We start from the raw sequence: 19,209 nt of genomic DNA on the forward strand, positions 1-19,209 counted from the left end.
GTTTTTAAGAGTTTAACCTTGCAATCTAAAAAGAAACAAAAACATCTACATCAAAGCATCATACATTAAAATAAATAAGAAGTGCAATACTAAGAATACTTGCATTTTATAACTTCTTTTTTCATACCAACTCGTTGCAGAGACAGGTTTATTCTATTAAGGTCTTTATTTACTTTACAGTATCACCTGATTCAATAAAAGGATGTACAAGTATGAGCGTATGTAGTGCCTAGACATACCTACAGTCACCTTTAGAAGGGTCTTGATGTTATCATTTATGTGCGTCGTTTAAAGTTGCAATGTTCATTGACAATTGGATGGTTGAGTGGCACGCGAGTCCGAGAGGCTTTTACCATTGCGAATAGCAGTCTCATAAAGGCAAGCGCGCGCGCAACCCGCCGCAACCTAGCATTTATGTGTGCTTAAATTTCGGTGTGTGACGTTATTGTGTCAACGATTGTGGTTATCAGTTAACATGAAAATTAATATAAAATTATTCGGTGAGTATTTTATTCAAATAGTTTATTTTTCAGAAAATAAATAAACCAAATTTTACTTAGCTATCATCCATCCATTCAATTAAAATAAAACCGCTACAGATTTCACATCCTTGAATACGATAAAAAATAAATTGGGTTTTTTCTCAACCAATTTAGCATAATTTTATAATAATTTGAAACAGTGCGAATAACATGAAGTCAAATAAAACGTGATTACTATTTCTAATATATTCTTATATGTAGGTATGTAATAGCAGTAGCACGCTTTCTTTTTCACTCAACCTGGGTCTAGGAATGACTAAATTTTAACTGGCCACTGACGTTGGTACCTACCTACCTGTTCATATCAGTCTTTAACATATTATTAATGCAATGTGATTATTTTATTTGTCCAATACCATGATATAACCATTATTAGGAGATAAATAAAATTAATGCTTTAATATTCAACGTTGCAAGAATAGAACCTTGGTGAAAATTGTAATATAACTTATTATCAATCAATGAAGTAAGGAATACTTATAAAACAATAGAATAAATTTGCAATAATTGAGATCTGACATAATAGCATTGAGATATACTAACAAAAAACATACCTTAATCTAAACAAGTTTCTGTAATTAAAAATATATTTCTATTTTCATCATCATTCAATTGCCCTCATGTCATTTATCATTGATTCTTCTTGTGAATGCTTTTGCTGGTAATTTAGTTTTCGTCGCCATACAAATTGTTGAAGCGCTCATAGTGCTAAAGATTTTTATGGATATGCTTAACACAAAAAAATCGAATAGGTAGCTCTTACGATAACCACGGATGTAGATTAGTAGACTTAATTCTGACTTTGGAGATTATCTGACTTATTGAGAAGAACTTTGTCAAGCCGTCATATTGACGCGATCTCTCTCCGATCTGTTCCGAAGACGGCTACCGTATGGGTTTTATTACCCTAAGCTAAAGTATCCGATATATATATATACCCAGGTACCTTTCTGAAGGTTTGCACTGGAGTATAAGAAGATGAGTTATTCCACTCTGACGTAAATAACACGTTACGATATTTACATGTTTTATAAATAAGTCCCGTGAGCGCGTTGTAAAATTCAGCCATTTAATATTTTTAATTAAATATTTCTTATGATAATTGCTGTATTGAACACATTATTAAATCACTACAATAACATATTGTACTTTATGATAAATAATTATTACATAAGATCATTCAGTTATTCTATTAAGTCGTCATATTTTATAATTCCTTATAGGAAAATATAATAGTTACCTCATGCAACATACATTATGCTAAAGTTCTCCATTAAAATGAATATTTTTTATTATTATTAAATACTTAAAATTTTGCGAATGAATTAAAATATAGTATACATTATATTTACTAATAAAGTAGATAACAAGAACTGTATTGCCTATTGTTTCATGTTTACATAATACGAGTATATTATGATTTTGTAATTATTTACCCAATTTGTTACAATAATGTTATCAATATATTTGATGAAATGTAAAATGTACATTTATCAGAAATTTGTTATATTTTTTTGTTCACCTTTAAACCCGAAGATAAAAAAAAATAACAGGTAAAAGTGTAATTTAATAAGTAATCTTGATATATTGTATTTATAACTTGATTGCCAATAGTAAGTTATCGATTTATTCTTGAGTAAGCTTTGTATGTTTCTAAAGAGTATTAAGTCGCTATAAAATACTCTTGTAAGAGGAAAAAAAAACATTTTAAAGGTCAAAAACCAGCTATATTGATTAAATTAGGCCAAGAGCCGACTTCTTTTAAATCTTTTAATTTTATAATCATCTTGATTCTTGATCTACGTTTCTACGATCTTGATTTACGTTGTAGAAGGTCTTAACTATAGCTTAACTATTGCAAAAATACATTTAATGATATAATAAAAGAGCTTTGGCCACCTCTGCTTTTGAAAACTCTGTGGCCTTACACCGGTTTCCTGGGAACCGGTACAGGATCCTGATTGTAATACGCTACATCCTTTCACATATCGTTCCTGTCACATGTCTGAAAAACAATGTTGAGGGTGGGAGCTGCACCAGAAAATAATCGCACAAGCAGCGCAAATGTTTGTCTTATAATTCAAAATTATATTTTTGTGCCGTTTTCAGTTGCACTTATTTCTTAGATTATAGTTCATAAGCACATCCATAAGAGTCACCGTCCGTCCTATTGTCACCAATGGTTACCATATAGGCTTATTAATTTTTCGCTTCAAGTTACGATCCAAACGACAGATGGCGCTAAAATTCTTGCCACTATTCCATTCGGTAATGTATAGTATAGTAACTATTTTTAATTATATATATTTAGTTAAGAAATTGAAAAATACTTATTTTATATTATTTTAGTAAAAACGTTAACGCTAACAACGTTTAATTAATCTTAATTCAAAAAGCAGAACGCTATAACATATTAACGCTAGATTTCACTTATCAATGTGAGTATAATTGATAAAATTTGTATTGCAATATTATAATTGCCTGGATAATATAAAAAATATAAAAAGAATCATAAAAGATATTTCTGAGAAACTGGTCCACACTTCTGGTGATCCAAGAGCTGGCGCTTATTTAGCCCAAAGGCTGAGTCTAGCGGTGCAGAGAGGCAACAGTGCCAGCGTCTTGGGTACAATGCCACAGGACAATCTTTTAGACGTCGTGTTTCTGCTTTAAATTTGTAATGTGTATTTTGTTCTTTTTATTTTAATTTTGTATTTACATCCTCAATGTTTATAAAAAGGTAAGGCAAATGTAACAATAGAGTACTGCGTTTTATTATCTATATTAATACTATAAATGCGAAAGAAAAAAAAATTGGATTGGATTGCAATATTAATATTTAAATAGTTTTTATATAATTATAGCTAGACAAAAAACGAGAACTGGTTAAAATAACATGTATATATCGAAAACCACGTTATTTCTTTTATCAATCCTTATTTACTCTTAATTGTGTTTTTTATTATTTTTATCTTATCATTTCTATATTACGAATAGGGTGTAATTTATTTCCACCCTATTTCGGGCTTCAGATATGTGAGGTGACCAGAAAGTTGTTACGAATTGCGCAATTTCTCTGAAATTTGAAAAAATAAAAAACGATGTCAGGCAAATGCTTCCCTATCCTCTAAAGAAAAAGCTCGGAGGTATCCTATTGAGCCAGCTTCACTGCGCTTTACAAATGTCAAATTTCACCGGATACAAGTAGGTTTCTCATGATATTTTCTTTCATCCCCGAACAAGAGGTGAATGACACTAATTAAGCATGTCTTTAGATTTAATTTTTTATTCGTTATAATCATCCTAATAGTTAGTTGGTATTCGTTGAGAATAGTTTTAACAATAATAACTTAGAGAAGACTTATGAAAAAATATTTTTCCTTTAGCTTTTTATTATATTTTCATATTATATTTTATACATTTTCCGGAAAAAACCACAACAATATCGATAAAGGTTAATCTGTTAAAGTTAATCATATTTATTACATTCAAATAGTATTTGTTATTGCACAATAGATTATTTTGCAAGTAATTTCAAATCATACGTGCGCCCGCATTTTGGTAACAATACACAATATTGGCCTGATTATTCAAATACTCACATTTTTTTAAAATAAATAATTTATTTTATAATATACTAAGCCCTTTGCAGCTTCTCAGCATTGTGCATACCGTGTTACTATTTCTTTAGTGCCTCTTTGGTTTAATGGTTAGCTTATGAGAATGCCGATCCTATGGTCCTGAAGTAAAATCCTGGATCGAGTATAATTTAAATTGGTGATAGGACTTTGTGTTAGCCCGTCTGGATAGGTACCACTCACTCATCAGATATTTTACCACCGAACAACAATATTTTGTATTGTTGTGTTCCGGTTTGAAGGGTAAGTGAGCCAGTGTAGAAAACACAAGGGACATAACATCTTCGTTTCTAAGCTTGGTGGCGCATTGGCGATGTAAGTAATGGTTAATATTTCTTACATCGCCAATGTCTTAATCTGAGATTAACTTGTCCTTAACAATCGATCAAGATGATTTCATCAATCATATGGGTTCCGTAAGAGCTTAATAAGAGATATTTTGTGCTAAACGCATCCCTCGATACTATTGGCAATTAGTGTTAAAGGACGCATATGGTGAAGGTTGCAGCTTATTTTAATATTTGGCGCCACTTAAATTTAAAGAAAAAGACGAATTATTGGTTAAACTCTTTTTTAAACTCTTTTTATGTGGGTAAATAAAATTGAGTTTTATAGTACTTGTGTGGTGTTGATTAGTTAGATTCTTTTAGTTCCATTAGATTAGTCAAAAAAAAGTAACAAAAACGGGTAACATTTATGACACCTTCCACGCCGGGCACGTGCCCTCTTGGCCTTGGGATAAATACACCACTGGGCGACGGGAAATCAATCCATCCCATCAGTAGTAGATACTATACAAATACAATGTTTCCGTATTACATATTTATTTGCTGTTTTTATAAATACTTGAATACACAGAAGTGGTCTGAGTCAATGATGTTTATCATTGAAATAAATCAATTTAGAGTTTCTCGTGTAATACGCTGTGAAATTAATTATCGTAAGCCTTTTTATTCTACTTAATAGTATTTACTAGTTACATTTAGTTCTAAAATAAATAAGATAATACAATCTGAAAATATCTAAGATAAGTCTTTGTATTATTTCCTACCGTTGCGTATTTTCTATGAATATGAACTAAATATATGCATATTTTATATTACTAATTCAGTAAATAAAAAATATATTGTATTTGATAATTTGGTATATACTTATATACAGAATTAGAACTGTTATAAAATAAATATTTTTTTAAAAGAAATGCAAATGACTAAACTGCAAATTTTTATTTTCCGATTATTTCTTTAGAAACTTAAGATTTACGAGACTTGCGTGGTTCATCGCTTGCCTTGAGATTTGAACTCACATTTCTTACAACCGACGATGCATAACAAATATAATAATCCATACAACTCGGTTACGCAGGTGCCTTCATTTTAAGTTGCATTCAAATTTGGTTTGGTTGACAAAGGCTTATGGCATCAAACTGGTACGGATAAAACAATATAAATAAAAATTAGTTTGATATAGTAGGTTAGTATTATACAATGCCGTAAATAATTAATTGCGTCTAAGATGACGGCCATTTATTTATGAAAAGTTAGAATTAGTTCGACACAGACACAAATATATAAGTTTTGACGTTTATAAGTGCACCTAGCTTTGCAAAAAGAAGTATTCCTTTTTCTAAATGTTCGTATTATACTATTGGTATATTTTATTAGTTAATTTCTAAGAGTTGTTAAGCAGTTTATACATTTATAAGATAATAATAAGAAACAAACAGAAAAATCCAAAAAATGTTCTAAATAAATGTATGACAATGATTTCATCAATACCTATTTTTGAGGTCCGTTTTACAAGGAAAATACTAAATTTATTAATATAACGCTATTTAAGATATATTATAATATATAAAGAATAGTTTTGTTTATAATTATGTATATTATCTTTTAGCAAAAAAATAATAATGAGATACTCTTTTGTTTTAAACAAAACTAAAATTGGGCGTTTTTCGCCATTTTATTCTTTTAATTTAGTTTACATGTTTCATGTTACCTACGTGATCATTTATTTGTTATATTAATAATAAAAAATGTGTAATCGTTCAAACAAATTCACAGTTAAATTATCATGTAACGTCCATTATGTCACGTAACATTCCAAAGATAATTGTTAGTCCATATTATACTTATTATATAGCTTCGGTTACTTATTGTACGAAAATAAAAGCTACTTAAAATTTTCTTATGAATTTTATATACTTATAATATTTTATTATAATAATGAATTTATACATTCAATGTATATATTTGTAATGATCATTTTTCTGTAATAATAATTAATTTTATTAGCTAATAACTTATCTATATACATGAAGTAACAAATATTTTGAAATAAAAAAAATATTGGCCGAGAATAATGTCAGTCTCATTTTTAGTTTCACATACATTCTAACATAACAAAATCACAAGTTACAAAATGATATAGGGAAAAAGTTGAAGGTAGTGTATGTTACATATTTTAAAACATTTACGGAATTATAAGAAGAATATATGTAATAAGGAAAAAGGAAAAAATAATAGTATTTAACGGTCCGATTCAAGATGAAAGATAAACATAATTGTTATGTATTTTACATCAACCTATGATCCGAAATGTTATCATCAATTGCTACTATTTAAGAGTTAAGGAAAAAAAATAAAAACAATCTTCAATTTGCTCTATTTATTTAAAAAGGTCAGACCATTTAACATTTAAAATTATAATGTAAATATTAGATTAATATGTTGACAGGCGGAAACTGGTATTTGTAATTTTCTCACACATTTTTGTGTCATGTGGAAGTAAACTTCCATTCATACTATTTCGGCCTTGACAAATCGCATAAAATGAATAGTTACGATCCAACGATTCTGTTACAAATAGATAATACTTACACACACTGCAATGCAAAAGTGGTACTAAAAACTGTTTATTTATTACCTACAAGAAGCATAAAATATGTTCGTTATATTGATAATTGTTTTATTATACTACAATTATTTCAGTATTATCGTTTTACCTAACATGTCAATTTATATAGTAATATGATAAGTAAGTATACTTTACTGTTGAATGCTTGAAAATACTTGTAATAAATATTTAATTTCAAATTTGTATCGCTTTAATGCATAGTTATGTATTTGTTATCTTAGAATGAATGAAAATGTAGAGCAACTGAATGTACCTATGTAGGTTGCAAGTTGTAACCATAAAGTTAAATTACAAAGTAATATTGACTCACTCTTACTCTTTTATGCAAATAATATACTCATATTTTAAGCGGTACGCAAAATGATGTGTGAATAACATCAATTTGAATCAATAGTTTGTTATTATACGAAAGTAGGTCTCACCGTTAATGCTTATATTAATTCTTGAAAGTTGTGTTCGATAACTGTCACTCAGATATTAATCATTATAAAATCTAAATTGATAAGGCTTTAACTTATGTGGAAGTGACAAGGCGGCGCCACGACGACGATGTCTCGTCGTGGTGTCTTGGGCCCTGCATTGCTGCACTTTCACCGTTAACGGAATCTTCCAGAAGGCTAAAACGAGCAAACCGTTACGCAAATATTTATGTTTGTAATTCAATAATAAAATATGTTCAACAAAAACGTTCGATCATGGCAATCGTCAAGCTAAAGGTCACCCATATAACCTTAAGGACAATCAGTCTAGACAAACGATTTGCAACAACAAATTAAATGGTTAATCTTCTAAAGGCAAAAAAAAAAATCTTCCGAATAATTTTTCTGAACAAATATTTTAATTTTTTTTTAAACAGAAAAGGTAATTGTTAAATGATAAATAGTTCGATAAATTGAAACTTTTTTTAATTCCATGAAATCTTACTAATGCAAGTATTGGCCTATTGCAATTCACCTAAAATCAATAACAATTATTATATAAACGCGATCCTTTAAAAAAAATATTAAGTGTAATAATAACTAACATTTTCAACTGTTCAGACTTGTTATTAGTTGCAATTGTTTCATTTAATAAGCATTGATTCACAAGTAATTTTAAAGTCAAGTATTCATGTATGTAGTACTTGGTAGGCATCTGTTGTCTGTACCATGTTAGTATACAATGAAAAGAATGACTTGAAAGGACTTAAATTGCATACTACGCTTACGTTCAATGCTACCTCTACTTCTTAATGAGACCTTTATTGTTTTTTTAAACAATCACAATAAGGAAATAAATGGTAAGAACAAGTTGCAAAAATAAAAAAATAAAATTAATGATGTTAAAGTAATTCAAAATGTTGATACTTAATTGTAGTTGGAGATTTTTGTTACATGTTATCTATCCTTGTATCTATTTTACTATTATTCGTAGACGTAGGAAGCCCACGGTCATTTAAAATAACAATTTTTTGCAATTATTGCAAAAAAATAATTAGAAAAATTGTTTTCACCTTTATTAAAGCTTAATATTACCAACATTCAAAAAGATATACTATTCTTCAGGTTTTTAGCTAAATTCATATTTATTGAGATATCAACTGTAAAAGTAAAAATGCATTAAAGTAATGTTTAATACTGACATTATTCAAGAACATTTTTTTTGGAACTAACTGAAACTTGAACTAACATTCAATGTGTCATCTTCTTCTTAATAATTAAAAATGAATATGTTTCTAAACCATTTATCGGGTTGTGATGCAGCTTTGGTGAGTTGTTCAAAAATTCCTGGCCCAAAAAACACGATTTTTTCCTAGTATGTTGGTCCTTCAACTTAAGTTTTATTTAAGCCGTTATTCTAACTACGAAAAGAGGACACGGATAGTTCAAAAATGAAAAATGTATTTAATTTAATTTAAAAGGGAGTATCATCATTATTAAAAAAAATGCAAAAAATTCGACGTTTTTACAGACTTGCAAATAATTTGGAATGTCCCATCAAATAAACATTCGAGTTCACTGAATAATTATTTTGTTAAACTAGTTCAAATATGTTTTTGGCTTTCCCTTTCACTGGTATCGATTTGTTTTATTTAGATAAAATATTTCTATTAATATTGCCATATCTATTCTAAGCGATCTGTTGTCATGTTCATCTGATATTGACATTGTATTTGAAAGTTATCTTCCGCGAAATCGCTTTCAGGTTTGTTAGACGAGGTCGCGTACTTGGCTACGACTGCAAATTTTTGCTAATTTATAGCTTTAAATTCCTTACATCTTAACTCTACATTTGGCATTGAATGCTTAATAAACTTAATTTTCGAAGATGAATAAAAGCTATTACGTATTATTATTACATAAATTTGTTTTTGATGTATTTTTAGCAGAATTATAATTAGTGTTAATTTGTTTAAAATTTCTTACAAGCAAACAAATACAAAGGCAATATAAATATAGGTAAAGTATTAACCAATAAATATTAAAATAATTTTATTTAGGACATAACATCTTAGATATTGTGGTCAGCCGAGCATTTATTGTAGAAGGAATGGATTTTGAATACTTCTTACAGTTCCAATGTCTATTGTCAGCAGAGATGACTACTAACCATAAAGGGTCTGCCATCCTGCCTTATATATAAATTAAAAATCATGAACAAACGAAAAGTGCGGACTTGTCTGTGGCGGCATTACTTTCGTAAAATTATAAAATTGTTCCAACGATAATCGAAATATATTACAATTTTAAATTAATGGTCTTTAATAAATGTTGTTTAACGAGTGTTTAGTGATATATAGAGCTGTCTCTTTCTGTAATTATTCATTTGACATTCGGAACAAGAAAACAAAGTATTGTTAAACCTCTAAAAACTTTAAAAGCTGAAGCAGTGTTTATCTGGTTATTATTTGTAATAAATTACAAAAAGAAGATATGTATGACTCACTGTATATTTATTTTTCAGATCTCATCCCGGCGCGGTTTAACGTGGCCTTAATGATGTTTTTCGCTTGCTGGGTTAATTACATGTTAAGGGTAAATATGAGCGTCAACATCATCGCAATGGTTCCAGACGATAGCGAAGTTAAATCGTTAGTATTATACATTTATATTATTTGTAATCAAACAAGGTATCATTAACATATATATTATAATGTATTATTAATGAACTGGAATCGCGAGATATTCGGAGAACTATTCACGTTTACATACTACGTACATATACATGCCACTACCATTCGTTCTACCAAGGATGTTATAAAACGTGCGTTGTTTGTTATTCCTTCACGCTTCATTGGGCTCTATACTGGTAATTATTTCCCCTCGCTCCCTTAGCAGTCACTGTTCCCACTACATAACATAAATATATAATATAATGTGTTACTGAATTATAACATATTCTATTCTATATTACAGATTATATAAAAGATAAAAAATGGCAATTTTTAAAAGAACTTTTATAATTACTTTATGCTAAAGTGACGTTTTAAAATTACAAGTGTTTGTGGTAAGATAAGTAAATCGATGTATTTTTTTATCGTAAGACAACACTTGTTAATTTAGACCTTCACAAAACGACTAACTCACAAATTCCTTACGTTATTGTGCTATCGATTTGCACTAAGTTTATCTACGATACATTCAATCCATCTATAATGAAATAAAAACAAGTTCGCGCAAGGCTAGCAAGTGTCTTCAAAGTAAAGTGTCAATATGGCATGGAAATAAGTTAATTTTGGCAATTTTGTTTTCTATTCTGTTTAACATGTTATGCAACTTTATATCGTTTATGATTGTGAAAACCTATACTTATATTATAAAGGCTAAAGTTACTCTGTCTGTGGCTGTCTGTGACGCTTTCGAGCCAATTTTGATGAAATTTAGTTTAAAGCTTATAATATATAAGCAAGGAAGTACGTAGCCTACTTTTTATACCTAAAAATCTATCCGGCCCCCAACACGTGGGCGAAGCAGCTGGTGGAAACTAGTTGATTATATAAGAAACTTCTAATCAACATTCTAGTGACGTATCGAAATACTTAGCCTGAAGATATCTAAAGTGATGCTCTTATCTCATTTGATGATATTATTTGTCAGAATAATCATCACAGCAAATCTGTCACAAACACCCGTTTTATTTTCAATTTATGCTTATGTGTAAAATAGAATATCGTATTATCTAAAATATTTAGATATAGCTAAAAATAATAAAATAAATCCTAAATGTATTGATACTTTCAATTGATTTCGAAAGAGCTATTATACTCAAAATGATCATTCCCTCGACTCCAATCAACAGAACAACACAGAAACTATGGCATTTTTATAATTATTCAAATTTAAAATAGTTCCTCCCGATTCCCCCCTGACGCAAAGCTGCCCATAATGCAGGCCGCATTTCCGCGCTGTACGGCAATGGACAACCTCTGTGCCAAGTAGGACCCGGAGCGACTGTCTCCATTTCATTCCATTCCATTAGATTATATTTTTATGATTCATTTAAAATATGAAATTATTACTTTCAATTTGTTTTAAATGTGTATTATTTTTCCATGAAAATGATCACAATGACAAAGCTAACGAGCTATGAGGATAAAGCTAAACTTAAATGGCTTAATGTTGCATCGTACTCAGATCAAAGGGACCGACAAATGGACTTACCTATACACTCAACATTAGGCATGCAAAGCGTATTTGACCTCTAAACTTTAGCGTGTTCGTTTGTCAGAAACTGACGTTTGACATTTCAAAAATAAATTACTATACATACGTACACATACACAACAAAACATAAATTAATATTAGTTATATGAAATATACTTTGTTGGTGTTACCGATTTGAGGTGAACAATCTGAATGGATACCGTAATGGACTGTCACCATTTATCCGACTATTTATTCGACCACCGAGAATACATACTTTGTACCGTTGCGTTGAGAAGAGTGATTAAATTTGTTATTAGTACAGGCCAAAAGCACATTAAAACCAGCGACCACGCCGTTGACATGGCAAGCTCTACAAGCTCATCCTCCCTCTAAAAATATTTAAAAAAAACATATATGCGTAATACATTAAACCTCATTTGGAATAGACTCTGTTGAATGTAATATAAATTTTAAAATATAGATATATATGTATTAATAATTGTAGTGATTGTCTAGTTTTCTTATTCAGAACGTATTATATTTTTGCCGAACCACATCGTCGAAAGCACTGTACTAATAGTATAGTGAAATTAGTTTTCAAAATTGAATATTAATAAAAGTATTTTTAGAAGAAAATAATAATCTCTACGATGAAACTAGCTAACAAACAAACGTAGTAAGAATTAAATATAGTTCTATAAGCCATTATAATACATTTTAAAACATTTACAGTCTTGAATATTGTTATCTTCATCATAGTAATTAAATACGAATGAAGCAGTAGCGCTGTATGTTTAGATAAAATTGTGTTTTATTATGATCATAAAATATTTTAAATATATTTTTATATTATACAGTCGATTCAGCAAGGACTGATCACATTGTTCTTTTGTTCACAGGGTGAAAAGCGAATGCGAGGCCATCGCAAATGACGATTCATTATATAATGACACTATAAATGTGATTACGAAACGGGTGCTACGTCAGGTAATCACATAAAATTATAATTACAACTACTATATCTAAATACCTTAACTTAACCGTTGGGCTAGTGGCTAGCATATATTAAGACCAGAGATCTCGAGGTTTTGGTTTCAAGGTCTCAGTAGCAGTAACAACCTGGAATCTGAAAGTGGTTACAATTCCGTGTCTCGGAAAGCAAGAAACGGATTTGAGGTCACATCGGATTATGAGAGCGAGGGAATAGAGCTCATCTTGTGTACTGTAATAATCTGCGCAGTAGTAGGCTAGTTTTCCTTGAGAATGTCTGAGAAATCGGTCATAGGTACATAATATGAATCTTATTGTAAAAAGTTTATAAAATATTTATTTAAAGTACAAAACGTTAATTACATAAGATGATAGGATAGATGTAAGAATGAAAGGTATCGTAAGGTTATGTTTATATGAACCTTGGTTTAGATCTGTAAGCTATTATATACATTCCAACACGTTTTCTTTAAATGTTAATGTTATCACCTGTGAAGCAAAATATGTCAACATAAAAGGTATATGTTTAAAATTCGAATTATTTGTGTAATTAAATACAATTAAATATAATTATATTTCATTGTTGCTGTAATTTATATAGAATTGTTTTTATTGTAACTTCTGTTATTAATGCAATAATAATTTAATTAAGCAATTTACCACAATCTTTGAGTTACTATAATCGTTATAATCCGGCAACACGGTTCAATGGGCATGTACACGACGTATTACAGGAATTAGAAGAAAAATTTAGTGTCTTTGTTTTATCAAATACCAATATAAATAAACCTAGGATAAGAAAGAAAAAAAAAGCTATATACGATTCAAAGTTACCGCTTCATTATATAACGAGTTAGGATATGCGTCCAATGAATTGTAATACAGAAAGTAGAATAAATAGTTTTGTTTTGCAGCCTGAAGGTGTGGTGACGTTTAATTGGACAGCTCAAGAACAAGCTTATGTATTATCTAGCTACTTCTGGGGTTACGCCATCACATCCCTAATTAGTGGCACTGCAGCTGAAATATGGGGCCCGAGAAAAGTCGTCTTTTTAACAATGTTGACAAGTGCAGTGCTTACAATTATCACGCCGCAGGCAGCTATGTTGCATTATTCCCTACTTGTGGGCACACGATTCGTCATCGGTCTTTTATCGGTAAGTTTCATTATTAAGTTGGTACTTATTTTTAACAGCAATAAATTGTCCATTTTTAATATAATTTTATATAAAATATGTATGTAAAAAAATGAATTGAGTATAAAAAACGATGAAATAAACATTTACTTTCACTGTTAAAATGTTGTATGTGTTTTTGTTTTGTGTAATAATTCTTACAAAAAATTGGATATAAAATTTATCAAGGTCAAAATTCATTTGCAAAATGTATAATATCAATATGGTTTATATAATTGTCAGAAAATTATCTAAGTATCTTTTGTTTCCATAAAAATGTTTTGATCGGACATCATAACGCTACGTCAATTATATTTCTTCCAAGATATCCAGATGTATGAGGAGCTTAGCAATCGAAAAGGCAGTTGGCGTAAAATTTATTTTATCAAATTTTATTGTATTTGTTTTCTTTTTGTCAGATAATATGGAAAGAAACTGATAAATACACATCGGAATCTTAATAATACATTCACAATATTGTTGTGTTCCGGTTTGAAGGGTGAGTGAGCCAGTGTAATTACAGGCACAAGGGACATAAAATCTTAGTTCCCAAGGTTGGTGGCGCATTGGATATGTAAGCGATGGTTGACATTTCTTACAATGCCAATGTCTAAGAGCGTTGGTGACCACTTACCATCAGGTGGCCCATATGCTCGTCCGCCTTCCTATTCCTATTCTATTCTATAATATCTTAATAATATGGGTATTCTACATAAGAAAGCATAAAAATATTAATTACAGCATAAGTTTTATCTTAATTCTCATTTGAACTGATTTAACATTATTAACAACATAAAAACGATTTAGAAGTTTGACGTACCTTTCATATAACCAATATTTATGTTCTGATATGTAAAATGTTTCTTTAGGGTTTTCTTTTTCCTGCATTGCATTCGCTCGTTGCTCGCTGGGCTCCTCCAGCTGAAAAAGGAAAATTCGTGAGCTCACTTTTAGGTGGTGCCATAGGAACTGTTGTGACGTGGTCACTCACGGGGCCGTTGATTGAGAACTTTGGTTGGAATTATGCATTTTATGTACCTGGTAAGTTTTATAATAAATTAACTAAAGTTGAAAAACAACTTATTCTCATAAAAACAAGGAAGTAAAAAATATCTGTGTTTATCTTAAAAATATTGTTCTGATTTTTTATCAATCAATTTTATATAATGAAATAGAAACTATAAGAATTTTATTACTAGAGTAATACTTCCTTCTGGTTCAGGTTTCACACTAATGTGACTAACAAACTTTCACACTAATGTTCTCTAAAGTAACTTAAGAATACTTTATTATTTTAATAATTGATTCCTAATTTTATAACTATGTGCTAGAATATGAATGGTAATGACTGACCTGTGAATATTCTTGTATAGATTCATAGTTAAAAGATTTATAAATTACAGGTATAATTGGTGTAGTGTGGTGCTTGGCTTGGTGGTTCTTGGTATATGATTCGCCAATTCAGCATCCACGTATTTCTTCTGAAGAAAAAGATTATATTTTGCAAGCCATCGGCGATAAAGTGCAGAGTTCGAATAAAAAGAAAGTAGGTTCTAAAATTTATTAAAAATAATTTTTGGTAATATTCTTTCACTAAGGATATGTAAATGTAAGAAGATTTCTGACTTTAAAACATAGCTGCCAAAGGTATTTTTATTTTACATTTAATTATATATTAACCAACGAATAAAAAAAAACTAAGTATTATTTAATCATTTCGAAAGACATATTTTTGTATAATTTATGTTTTTTTTTTTCATTTTTAGTGCTAATAATTATCATAATTTGTTATTTAGTTTGAAATGAAAATAACAAAATTCCTTCCTGATTAGAATATGTCATGAATCGCAATTATTTTAGAAGAATATATATTTTCAGTTAGTCAATTTTAATTAAAACATAAACATTATTTTCAGGCTGTACCTCCTTTCTTAAAAATTGTTACTTCATTTCCCTTCCTCGCTATGGTGATTCTTCACTACGGTAGTAATTGGGGACTGTACTTCGCGATGACTGCCGCACCTAAGTTCGTATCTAGCGCATTGGGTTTCAATCTTACCTCAACCGGAACATTGTCTTCCTTGCCGTACTTAGCTAGAATGATATTCTCATTAATCTTCGGAGCAATTGGAGACAGGTGAGAAAGTTGTTACACTTATAATCAAATTATTAACTGGTAGTACTAGTATGTTTTTGTTACAGTGAATGTGTTCTTCAGTTTTCTGAATTTAGGTCGAAAGTTCGGAATTAGGCAAAACAACATTCTTTTAGTCCGACCGACCGATACTCAATATTATTTACAGCTGTAGTAACTTCAATCGTATGAAATGTAATTGAAGGTAGCATTTCGGAAGATCTATTGATTACGTCTTTGTCTCAAATAATTTTACAGATCTAAATGAAGAGTAGGACTTTTAACAAGTTCTCACGTGAAGATAAAATAAAATAAAAACGACGTGTTATAAAAAGTAGTCTCGATAATGATTCTTTTTTAATTGAATACTAACATAGGCTCTTTTTTATGGAAACTCTAGTATTCCTATTACCCCCTTAATTCAACAATCATAAAAGCTTGTGTTAATAGTTGGTATGACAATACACCAAGGTTAGTCGATATAAGCTGCATCTTTAATAGTACTAGGCAGCCCGTATATCGTTGAATTCTTGATGCTACTTAATCGAAAATGTTAAGTGCTTTGTATTTTAATCAGTATAATAATTTCAGAATCATGAAACAAAACATAGTTTCAACGACTTTTGTGAGGAAGTTTTTCTGCCTCTTCTCCCACATAGTACCTGGATTATTACTGATAGCCCTTGGATACACTGGATGCGCGCCGATACTTTCTGTGGCTCTAATAACATTTTCGATGGGATCGAATGGCGCGGCCACTTTGACCAATCTGGTCAACCACCAAGATCTTGCTCCTAATTTTGCCGGAACATTGTATGGATTTGCTAATGGAATAGGAAACACAGCTGGCTTCATTACGCCCATAGTTACTGCTTATTTCACTAAAAATGGGGTAAGTGGCGTTAAATTGTTAGTACAAAATGATATATTTTTATTCAAGCAAAAGATTTTTTTTTCTTATATAAAGCATAATTATTTAGCTTCATGAATTTTTCATGCAGATACTTATCAGAAATTATATAAATACAATAATTACATATAATTCACACGTTACATTTATTACCATAACAAGAATAGAATAAACAGATTTTATAAATATTTACAAAGAATTTATAGCATGGACGTTTAGCAAAACAACATTGCTAGAAAAAGTTTCCAATAATAAATCAATCAATCAATTTACTATAATAAAAGCAATTAGTTATTTTTTAAAACAATGTATTGTAATACATAACTGGATGTGAATCAAAATTCATTGTTTATACGTCTTATTATATTCGGCATTACAAATATACGTTTTTCATGATAAATTGTTTTTAATTTTAGAACGGTTTTGCGGAATGGCGACCAGTCTTCTTCACCGGAGCGTCTTTGTACATCGCTTCAGCGATATATTTCATTATTTTTGGAACAGGAGAAACACAATCATGGAATTACATTGAACCAGTTGAAGAAGATGAAGAAGAAAAGAGACCAAGTGCAAACTCTACCGATACCACCGTTACTATCACCGCAAAAACATAAAACTTTAGTATCTGTTATAAAAGATCAGTTCAGATAAAATAGTAGTTACATAATTGGCAAAGCCCAAGAAAAGTAAATCCGATAAAAAAATTTAATCATGTGGTTATTATTAGAGGAAGCTTTTATGTACTTACTAATAATATATTTTATGTTTAAGATATATTACGAATTTAAAAATGACAATATACTATGAATAAAGCTTTTTTTATTTTCATGAGGCTTGACTGTGATTAAAATAATTGTTTTTTGAGAAAGAATTTTTTTATGCAAAAGTGTTAAAAATTTGAACAAATATTTTTTTACAAAAAAAATTTTTTTTCTTTCAAATTTTAATGAGCTATTTCTCAATACTTTGAGCCGTTGTTTACAACAACATAAATTATTTTAATAAGTTATACTATAATAACGCATGCTAGTAAGAACATAGATCGACTATGAAGGAATGAATATCAATTGCACAAATAACATAAAATGCAATTAAAACGTAGTTATGAGGTTTCTTAGTAATTCATTAAAATATGTAGCCAAAATTGACTCTTTACAAAGTTGTAAGATTGTTTCTGAATTGATTTTATCAATCCTTTATTTTTGATATTTTTTAATTAGCTTATTATTTTAAATTAATCTATAGCGTGTTTGTATATCTGGTACGAGATTCAAAAGAAACTGAATAATTAATTGAGATTTTATTGATTAAATGATAGGGTTGCTATTAAAAAAATAGGATCACTGAAAGAGGAATTATTTGATAATAATATAAAACAAGTTTTTAGATTTAATAAATAACTAGAATATAATATTTTTTTTAAACTGTGATGGCATTTGAGAGTAATTGAAAATAATTAAATTATTTTGAATTTATATGATGGCTTTTTTATATGCTGCATTATTTTCCTTTTTCTTATTATTTAATTTACACGACTGTGTCAATGTGAATAGTCAAAATAAATAATACATTGATTCTAAATTCTTATCTACCTAAGTATTACCCTTTGCATTCGAGCCAGTAGCTTAAGAAAGTTTTGCATCTTGGCATATTTGACATCTTCTGCTATAATAATGTAATTGTTTATATTTCAAAAAATGAGTACGCGTTTCTTTATATACGAATTAAATTTGTTATTAATCTTGTTAATATTTTACTGTTTAACATACTATGCAACTTGATATTGTCTGTGTAGTTAAAAATAGATTAACAGTAACAGCCTGTTAACGTCCCACTGCTGGGCAAAGGCTTCCTTTCCCTTTTGAGGAAAAGGTTTGGAGCTTATTCAACCACGCTGCTCCAATGCGGGCTGGTAGAATACACATTTGGCAGAATTTCAATGAAATTAGACACATGCAGGTTTCCTCACGATGTTTTCCTTCACCATCAAGCACAAGATGAATTATAAACACAAATTAAGCACATGAAAATTCAGTGGTGCTTGCCCGGGTTTGAACCCACGATCATTAGTTAAGATTCACGCGTTCTGACCACTAGGCCACCTCGGCTTTGGAAAATAGATTATATATGACAAATTTTTGACGTAGGTATACTTAACCTGATAATATCTAGACCGGAAACGTTCCTCATGTAATGATATTATTTATCTGAATAATCTTCAAGATCAATCTATCGAAAAACTGTAGTACCTTTTATGCTTATGTAAATAATGTTAATAC

The 19,209-nt window shown here is 29.7% G+C and overlaps 1 protein-coding gene across 1 annotated transcript; it reads left to right on the forward strand.

Moving 5' to 3' along the window:
* The first annotated feature begins 220 nt into the window (after positions 1-220).
* LOC126771849 (uncharacterized transporter slc-17.2-like) lies at positions 221-18,348 on the forward strand. The gene is made up of 9 exons (XM_050491989.1): positions 221-500; positions 10,040-10,166; positions 12,621-12,708; positions 13,626-13,868; positions 14,756-14,927; positions 15,290-15,432; positions 15,803-16,023; positions 16,612-16,912; positions 17,347-18,348. The coding sequence occupies exons 1-9, from the start codon at positions 476-478 to the stop codon at positions 17,542-17,544; spliced, it is 1,518 nt and encodes a 505-aa protein (XP_050347946.1). The 5' UTR covers positions 221-475; the 3' UTR covers positions 17,545-18,348.
* Positions 18,349-19,209: the final 861 nt, after the last annotated feature.

The sequence above is a fragment of the Nymphalis io genome, chromosome 11 (assembly GCF_905147045.1).
Source record: "Nymphalis io chromosome 11, ilAglIoxx1.1, whole genome shotgun sequence".
NCBI lineage: Eukaryota > Metazoa > Arthropoda > Insecta > Lepidoptera > Nymphalidae > Nymphalis > Nymphalis io.